The sequence below is a fragment of the Otolemur garnettii genome, unplaced genomic scaffold, assembly GCF_000181295.1.
Source record: "Otolemur garnettii isolate 467f Iridium unplaced genomic scaffold, OtoGar3 scaffold00095, whole genome shotgun sequence".
Taxonomy (NCBI): Eukaryota; Metazoa; Chordata; class Mammalia; order Primates; family Galagidae; genus Otolemur; species Otolemur garnettii.
The window spans coordinates 2,563,194-2,572,813 of NW_003852490.1; the positions used below are offsets into that span (position 1 = coordinate 2,563,194).

General features: G+C 42.6%; 1 protein-coding gene across 2 annotated transcripts in view; it reads left to right on the top strand.

Moving 5' to 3' along the window:
* The window catches only part of SRSF7 (serine and arginine rich splicing factor 7), a 9,073-nt gene extending 3,291 nt beyond the window's left edge, over nucleotides 1–5,782 (top strand). For both annotated transcript variants that reach the window (XM_003795673.3, XM_012808818.2), the window contains exons 6-8: nucleotides 3,232–3,285; nucleotides 3,921–3,956; nucleotides 5,485–5,782. In XM_003795673.3, coding sequence (XP_003795721.1) covers nucleotides 3,232–3,285; nucleotides 3,921–3,956; nucleotides 5,485–5,539 — 145 coding nt within the window. In that variant the 3' untranslated portion in view covers nucleotides 5,540–5,782. The remainder of the gene's footprint in view (nucleotides 1–3,231; nucleotides 3,286–3,920; nucleotides 3,957–5,484) is intronic.
* The last annotated feature ends 3,838 nt before the right edge of the window (nucleotides 5,783–9,620 follow it).

Consider the following 9,620-nt stretch of genomic DNA (forward strand, 5'->3'; position numbering starts at 1 on the left):
GTTTTGGCGGGTCCGGGCTGGGGATTCAAACCTGCCACCTTAGGTGTACATGGCTGGCGCCTTAGCCGGTTGAGCTATAGGCGCCGAGCCTCACATGAATAAATGTTAACCTGGTTTTACAGATGAAGCAAAGTGCTATTAAGATATTTTAGCCTTTAAGCACAAGAGTTTATGGTTGCTGTGACACCACATCACTCTACCAAGGGTGACATAGTGAGACTCTCAGATAAAAAAAGATTCTAGTTGGGCATGGTGGCTTATGCCTGTAATCATGGCATTCTGGGAGGCCAAGGTGGACGGATTGCCTGAGCTTACAAGTTCGAAACCAGCCTGAGCTAGAGCAAGACCCCATCTCTAAAAAATAGCTGGGCTTTGTGGCAGGTACTTGGGAGGCTGAGGCAAGTAAATTGCTTAAGTCCAAGAGTTAGAGGTTGCTATGAGTTACGATTCCAGGACACTACCTACTGGGGGGGGGGGCGAGAAAGTGAGACTCTTGTCTCAAAAAAGTATGTATTTTAAGGTTAGACCAGGGGAGGTATCTTAAAGCTATAATCACAGCACTTTGGAAGGCTAAGCTAAGAGGATTATTTGAGACCAGCCTGGGCAACATGGCAAAATCCTGTCAAAAAATTTGAAAACCCAATTGGGAGGTGGTGTGTCTGTGGTCCCAGGTACTTGGGAGGCTGAAGCAGGGGTATCACTTGAGTTGGACAGTGGACTAAGCTTATGATAGTGTGACTGCCCTTCAGCCTGAGTAACTTCAGAGTAGCAGTGTCATCTCTAAAAAGATTTTTAAGGCTTGGAGGTACCTATATTTCAGTGGGTAGGGTGCTGGCCACATACACTGAGGCTGGCAGGTTTGAACTCAGCCTGGGCCAGCTAAAACAATGACAACTGCAACACCAAAAAAAAGTTGGGCGCTGTGGTAGGTGCCTGTAGTCCCAGAGACTTGAGAGGCTGAGGCAAGAGAATCACTTCAACCCAATCGTTGCAGGTTGCTGTGAGCTATGAAGCCACAGCACTCTACCCAGGGCAATGGCTTGAGACTCTGTCTCAAAAAAAAAAAATTAAGGCTTGTTAGGAGAGGCTATGGAAGCAGAGAAGGTCTGGAGAAACAGGATTCTAACATGCTTTGGGAATGCATGCTGCTGTAACCTTTTCTGGTGGTAGTAGATTATCAACCTATTATGTAAGTGAATGATACTAGCTAGTTCTGAGAAAATGGTGCTTGGTTGATTGTTGACAGGATTGCCCAGAAAGATTTTTAGAAGCAAACTGTAACAGTTGAAATGAGGACATGACTTTCCTGGAAAGTTGTCTGGGGTACTAGTGTATATATGAGGGAATTTGTATTTTGTTTAATAACAACACTGAAATTGAAGAGGTGAAAAATTAACAGCCTAGTTTCTTTCTTTTTTTTTTTTTTTTTTGTTTGGGGTAGAGTCTCACTGTATCACGCTCTATAGAGTGCTGTAGTGTCACAGCTCACAACAACCTCAAACTCTGGGCTTCAGTGGTTCTCTTGCCTCAGCCTCCCAAGTAGCTGGGACTACAGGTGCCCACCACAACACCCAGCTCTTTTTTTTGTTGCAGTTATTGATGCTCAGCTGGCCTGGGCTGGGTTTGAATGCACCACTGTTGGTGTATGTGGTCAGTGGTGCATGTGATTTATGCCCTAACCATTGTGCTATGGGTGCCGCCCTAACAGCCCAGTGTTCTTTTCTTTTTTTTTGAGACAGAGCCTCAAGCTGTCCCCCTGGGTAAAGTGTCGTGGCATTACAGCTCAAAGCAACCTCCGACTCCTGGGCTCAAGCGAGTCTCCTGCCTCTGCCTCCCAAGTAACTGGGACTACAGGCGCCCGCCACAACGCCCGGCTATTTTTTGGTTGCAGCCGTCATTGTTGTTTGGTGGGTCCGGGCTGGGGATTCGAACCCGCCACCTTAGGTGTACATGGCTGGCGCCTTAGCCGGTTGAGCTATAGGCGCCGAGCCCAGTTTTATTTTCTTGTAGGCCTTTTTTCTTTCTTTTTTTTGTAGAAGGTCTTAAAAGGTGGTAAGATGAACAAATTAGTGAAAGTGAGATGTTAAGTAATACCACCAGTGAAGAAGCAATGGAACAGAATGCCATTGGGAGTTGTGGTTTATTTTTTTATCCTCTAAATCAGCCAGGAAAGGTAATTGCTATTTCATAATCCTAGACCTTTAAATGCAGGAACTCTGAATCATGTGGTCCGTTTGAGAAAGCTGGGACCATGTCTGTAAATAATGTATTTATCACAGAATTCTAGTATCTTGAAAAGTGATGTGTATGGGACCATGATTTGGTTTGTTTGACAAATTGATGGCTCTGAACTGTGATGACTTGAAGAGCCAAGAATAAAACTTTGCCGAGTTAGTAGTGGCCTTTTTTTAGTGAGCTTTATCATCTGATGAATTGACATCTCAATTTAGGGGGGTTTTTTGTTTGTTTTTTGTATAGAGACAGAGTCTCAGTTTGTTGCCCTTGCTTAGAGTACCCTAGGTGGTAGAGTGCCATGGTGTCACACAACTCACAGCAACCTTTAACTCTGGGCTTAGGTGAGTCTCTTGCCTCAGTCTCCTGAGTAGCTGGGACTACAGGCGCCCAGCTACTTTTTGTTGCAGTTTGGCAAGGGCTGGATTTGAACCCGCCACCCTCAGTATATGGGGCTGGCACCCCACCCACTGAGCCACAGGCGCCACTCATGGTTTTGTTTTGTTTCTTTTTAAAGTAGGGTCTTGCTGTGTTTCCAGGCTAAAGTGTGGAGTGTCTAATCAACAGGCATGGTAACCTCAAATTCCTCCAAGGCTCAAGCAATTGTTCCTCTCTGCCTCTAGAATAAATAGCTGACATTAACAGGCATGTGCCACTGACCCCAACTCAGGGGTCTCTAGTCTTCAGTGAGTTTAGTTTGGTTTTTTTTTAATCACATATCAGTCTTCTCAAAGGAAGTATGTTTCTCTTTGATATTACGTAGCATTTGAGAACATTACTTATTTTTGTAGGAATTAACCATTTAAGTATGAAGCATTTGGAATGGTGATTCCTTATTTTTGATAGATAGCACCTTGATTAAAAGTGGTCATTGTCCTACCCTAGACTAATCCTTTGCATGTTGGTCAGTTTTAGCTCTTCTATTCTTAACCTACCTGAAGGTACATGAGGGATGACTGTTTGGTATAATTGTATTTTCCTTTTTTTTTTTTTTTTAAGGTCCCGGTCAAGGTCAAGATCAAGATCCAGGTCTCTTTCCCGACCAAGAAGCAGGTAGGGAAAAATTCTGATTAATGGTCTTCTAGTTATGTGGCACCAATATCCAAAGAGTTCAAAATGTTTGGGTTTTTTTGTTTGTTTCTGCAGTTTTTGGCCAGGGCTGGGTTTGAACTGGCCATCTCCACAACATATGGGGCCGGTGCCCTACTCCTTTGAGCCACAGGCACTGCCCCTGAATTATTTTTTAAGTGTTAACTCTAAGTCCATGCCTGAAGTGGGAGCAACAGTACCTCTTTAATAAACTAAACTAGACCTTTATTTATATACGGCTTATTCCTGGCTGACTCTAAAAGAGTGTAAAGCTGTAATGAGAAAGAAGTTTGTGACTTTGGGAATTAATACAAGTATATTTAGAGGCCCTTGTTAGGACTGCTAAGTGCATGGAGAAGCATCCAAAGATAAATGGGCTTAACACAGAATGTGTTAGATAAATCATGGTAAAATACAGTAATAGTTAACTTCTTTTTTTAAAAGCAATTGTTGGAAGATTGGCTTTTGTTAGCAAATAGCTCTTTGAGTTTAATAGCAGTCTGATGTTTAAGGTTAAGACAGTTGGGGATTGGTTTCTTGGCATTATGACTATAAGAAAGATTGGTTAGTACATAATAGAATTTTTTATGTTTTGACAGCCGATCAAAGTCCAGATCTCCGTCTCCAAAACGAAGGTAAGTTAAATGTTTTGTTGCCCATTCTTACTTGTCTAGTGTGGCCTCTGCAGAATTTGTTTGCTTACTATCTACTTTGCAGTCTTTGAGCTCTTTGGAGAATTGGTGCTATATAGATAAAATACTGGGTATAAAGTTGCTGAAATTGTTTTCCTTGTTTCAAGAATGCCAGTTTTTATTTAATTTTTTTGTTTTTGCGGTTTTTGGCCGGGGCTGGGTTTGAACCCACCACCTTGGCATATGGGGCCAGCGCCCTTCTCCTTTGGGCCACAGGTGCCACCCTATTTTTTATTTTCTTTAGAGACAGACTCTCACTTTGTCACCCTGAGTAGAGTACTGTCGTATCAACAGCTCACAGCAACCTCCAGTTCTTGGGTTTACCTTATCTTAGGCGATTATCTTACCTCAGCCTCTCGAGTAGCTGGGACTACTGGTGCCCACCACAAGGCCTGGCTTTTTTTTTTTTTGTTTTTTTGAGACAGAGCCTCAAGCTGTCCCCCTGGGTGGAGTGCTGTGGCATCACATCTCACAGCAACCTCCAACTCCTGGGCTCAAGCGAGTCTCCTGCCTCTGCCTCCCAAGTAGCTGGGACCACAGGCGCTCGCCACAATGACCAGCTATTTTTTGGTTGCAGCTGTCATTACTGTTTGGCGGGTGCAGGCTGGATTTGAACCTGCCACCTTAGGTGTATATGGCTGGCACCTTAGCCACTTGAACCGCAGGTGCTGAGCCAACCTGGCTATTTTTTGTATTGAAGTTTGGCTGCTCAGGGCTGGGTTCAACCCACCACCCTTGGTATATGGGGCCCGTGCCCTACTCACTGAGCCACAGGTGCCGCCCCAGTTTTTTTATTTCTATTTGGAAGTATTTAGCTATAACAAATAAGTGGTCAAGATGCATTCAGTCCTATGGACACTAGTAAAAATATCCACCCACATGGACAATGGGTAAAAAGGAAGTGTCCCATGTGAGTAAAGATAAATCTTGCAGATAGCTATAATTTTACAACTAAATCATGTTACTAGTGCTGTTTAATGACCAAAAAACTTGAAATAATTGTACTTTTTAATTTAACTTTACAAATTTGACAATTGAGGGTATGTTAGGAGGCCTAATCTTAAATAGGAACAAAAGATGAATATATAAATTTGCAGCTCGGCGCTTGTAGCTCAGTGGTTAGGGCCCTCGCCACATGTACTGGGGCTGGTGGATTCGAACCCGGCCAGGGCCTATTAAACAACAGTGATAACAATAATAGTAAACAGCCAGGCACCCGTAGTCCAAGCTACTTGGGAGGCGGAGGCAAGATGATCACTTGAGCCCAAGAGTTAGAGGTTGCTGTGAGCTGTGATGCTACAGCACTCCTATGGAGGGCCACATGAGACTCTTCAAAAACAATAAAGGTTTTTGCTATAGGAACTTACTACCTTTGGCCACCTTTGAATTTTTTGATATGGGGTACATGTACATGAGAAGTGTAAGTCAATAGACACTAATTGGTTCCAAACCCTAATGTTTTTCTTTTTAGTCGTTCCCCATCAGGAAGTCCGCGCAGAAGTGCAAGTCCTGAAAGAATGGACTGAAGCTCTCAAGTTCACCCTTTAGGGAAAAGTTATTTTGTTTACATTACTATAAGGGATTTGTGATGTCTGTAAACTGTAATCTAGAAAGAATATTTCAACCATCTAATCAAAATTGATCTGGATTATTACTCTGTAAATTCACAGAAGTAAGATAATATAAATTTGTTGAATGTATTAACATCCTATGGTCTGAAAAATGTGGGTGGTTATTTGGCACATTTAAATAAAATGTTTCTAACTAGATTTCTGATTTGTGTTCAATATTAACACTTTTCAATTGGCAAACTTCAGGAGTCAAACATAATTGTTCCTAACCATATTCATACGACCTACATTCAAAGTTTGATGGTGTTGGTTGTCTGGAATATCATTAACTCTTTATATATAAAATATCACCGGGATCTTAGGGGACTTTGAAAATTCCATTTTACCCTCAGAACTTTGGGTAAGGTGATACTGAATCCCTGTAATAGCATGAATGCATCACAACAAAGCCCTAAATTCACTAGTCTGTTTGAAGTTGGTGTTAAAAGATATTGTCAGACTTAATGATCAATGGTCACGTTAGACCACTGATTTGGCTGTGAACAAGCATGACAGGAACTAAGAAAAGTTTATTAAATGTGGTATAAGAAATGAGGAGAAGCTGATATCTGGACTTTTTTTTTTAAATATAGCAACTAATTGAAAGTTTTCAGGCTATTGGGTGGGATGGTATCAAATTAGAACACCTATTTTGGGGAGTTCTACGGAAATGTTCTTTTGTTTATTTGCTTTTAACACCAGGTATCCAATTTTATACCAAAAGAAATGCATGTTTCAGGAATTGTCTGAATTTGGGATAAAACATTTTCATGTAAACCAGCTTTGCAAAATTTTCCATCCCAGGTACTTCCCTCTGTTCAAGTGGATTGCCTTATTGTGAGCAAAGACCTATTAATTTTCAAGCTAGGTTTTGCAGTTCCCAACTACCAACATTCTAAGATTTTGCCAGGCTGGTGCAAAGTAATCAAAGATGTCAATCAAATGTTAATGGGACTGAAAGGGTTTTGTAAATCTCACGTATATTTAGCAACACTTTATGTAGCTAAGTTGTTTTTGTAGCAACTGGTAGAACTTAAAATGTTAATAGCTAGTAGATTTCTTTATTCAGACTTTAAATAAATACAGTAGGGCAGTAACAGTTTGGAGAGTTTTCTGGTCAAGTTTTTACCAGGGATTTAGCTTTTGTGCAAAAAGGTCAGTGCTGGTGGTATAGGTATCTAGCCTTGTACATTTTCTTAATGCTTTCAACAGTCAATGGTATTGCAATTTGGGAATACAGGTCTGCCTCAAATTTGGTGATCTGAGTGATCACTAGTAAGTATATTGGGAGTTTATTTAGACTCTGTTTTTGGAATTTTGACAACTGGCTGAATTATATGGTTGGTATAAAGTTATGTGTGTAATTGGCAGGTTTATTTCTTCTGTTGCACTTGGTTAGCTTTAATTGTTCTGTATTATAAAGATAAGTTTGCTCAACAATAAATCTGCAGAGATTGAACAAGCAATCTTGATAATTGAATTTTTCAAAGTGGGAGATATAAGCAAAAAATAGTTTATCTTTGTAGTTCAGGATGGGTAACTAGTATGAAAGAATAAAGGATTTGGAGGAGGGTTAGGATTAAAATGATTTGAAACAAACCAGAAAGTTATGCTTTTTTTTTTTTTTTTTTAAAGAGACAGTCTCACTTTGCCTTTGAGAGTGCTGTGACATCACAGCTCACAGCAACCTCTAGCTCTTGGGCTTAGGCAATTCTCTTGCCTCAGCTTCCCCAGTAGCTGAGACTGCAGGCGCCTGCTACAACCCCCAGCTGTATTTTTGTTGGAGTTTGTGTGGGTCTGGGTTCAAACTCTCCACTCTCTGTATATGAGGCTACGCCTCCCTCCCCGCTTTTTTTGTTTTTGAGACAGTCTCACTTTGTTGCCCTCCATAGAGTGCCATGGCATCACAGGTCAGAGCAAACAAACTTGGCCTCAGCCTCCCAAGTAGCTGGGATTACAGGTGTCCACAACAGTGCCCAGCTATTTTCAGAGACAAGGTCTCTGGCTCAGGCTGGTCTCAAACTGATGAGCTCACAATCAATTGGCCTTGGCCTTCCAGATTGCTAGGATTACAGGCATGAGCCACCACCCCCATCCTAAGTTCTACTGTGTGGGGAAAGGGAACACTGTAGGTCAACACTTTTTTTTCTAATTTGAGACAGTCTGAAGCTGTTGCCCTGGGTGGTGCAATAGCATCATTCAGAGTAACCTCCAACTCAGGTTCAAGCGATTGATCCTCAGTTTTAGTAGAGATGGGGTCTTGCTTTTCATAAGGCCGGTCTTGAACTCCGGGAGCCCAGGCAATCCCTCCTTGGCCTCCTAGAGTGATAGGATAACAGATGTGAGCCATGATTCCTTTTTTTTTTTTTGAAAACTTGTCTAGGCTGGCCCCCAGTAATCTCTCCAACTTCTGGGCCCCTGCAATCCTTCCTCAGCCTGTCAAGCTGCTGGGACCCCAGGTGTGTGCCACCTTGTCTAGCTATTTTTTTTTTTCTTTTCAGGAGAGAATGGGGTCTTGCTCTTGCTTGGGGCTCAGGGCAGGTCTGTGCACAAATATCCTCTTAATTCATCCTCCCAGAGTGCCAGGATTACATGAGAAATCCACTGCACCTGGTCAGCCAACAACTTTGAAGCCCTCTCTTTACTAGTATGCATCTCAGTGATAAACTTGGATGTATTCCTCCCTAAGTGGTAGACACTACTAAATTGATTTGCTTGACTTGAGGTCAGGCTCATTCCTTCTAAATTTTCTCCTTAGCACTGATAGGTAGCTAACTGAACATGTCAGTCACTGTTTTGAGTGCTTTAAAGATGAGGGCAGATAAGTACTACATGCCCTTGATTTCACAGTGGTAGTTCTTCATTGCAAACTACACTAAATATCAAGTGGAAGTGTGGCCCTATCTTTGTACTTTTTTTTAATTTGTTTTTTTTTAGAGACAGTCTCACTTTATTGCCCACTATAGAGTTTTGTGGTATCACAGCTCATAGCAACCTCCCAGCTCTTGGGCTTAGGTGATTCACTTGCCTTAGCCTCCTGAGTAGCTAGGAGTACAGGCACCCACCACAATGCCTGGCTATTTTTTGGTTGCAGTATGGCAGGAGCCAGGTTCGAACCTGCCACCCTCGGTATATGGGACTGGTGCCTGTTTGTACTTTGATTTATTTATTTTTTTGGCAGGTTTTGGCCAGGGCTGGGTTTGAAACCGGCACCTCAGGTATACGGGGCCAGTGCCTTACTCCTTTGAGCCACAGGTGCCACCCCGTTTGTACTTTTCTTTACTGAGGGGAATCTTTTCTTTTTTTAGAGTCTTGCTCCAGTCACCTGGGTAGAGTGCAGTGGCATCATCATAACTCACTGTAACCTGGAACTCCTGGGCTCAAGTGATCCTCCTGCCACAGCCTCCTGAATTGCTGGGGCTCCAGTTATGGACTAGTGTATAAATTTACTATTTTCGGTAGAGAAAGGGTCTTGCACTTGGTCAGGCTGGTCTGGAACTCCCCAAGTTCCAGCAGTCTTCCTCCCTCAGCCTCCCAGATCACTAGCGTTACAGGCATGAGCCACTAGGCCCAGCTCAGAGGTTTAGTGAATAGCGGGATAGGGTATTGATTCTTTTCATGTAGTCTAATGTGAAGAGTTGAAAACATGATTTTCCAAGATAAAATAAGCTAGTCAAAAACTGGAAGTTGTGGCCAGGCCCAATGGTTCACACCTGTAATCCCAGCACTCTGCAAGGCCAAGGCTAGTGGGTTGGTCTTGTGAGTTTGAGACCAGCCTGAGGAAAATGAGACCCTATCTTCTAAAAATAGAAATACTGGCTCAGAGCCTGGAGCTTAATGAGCACCTGAGTTAGGGTGCCAGCCACATACACCAAGGCAGGTGGGTTTGAACTCGTCCTGGCCCTGCTAAACAATGACAACTGCAGTAACAACAAAAATAGCCAGATGTTGTGGCGGGCACCTGTAGTCCCAGCTACTTGGGAGGCTGAGGCAAGAG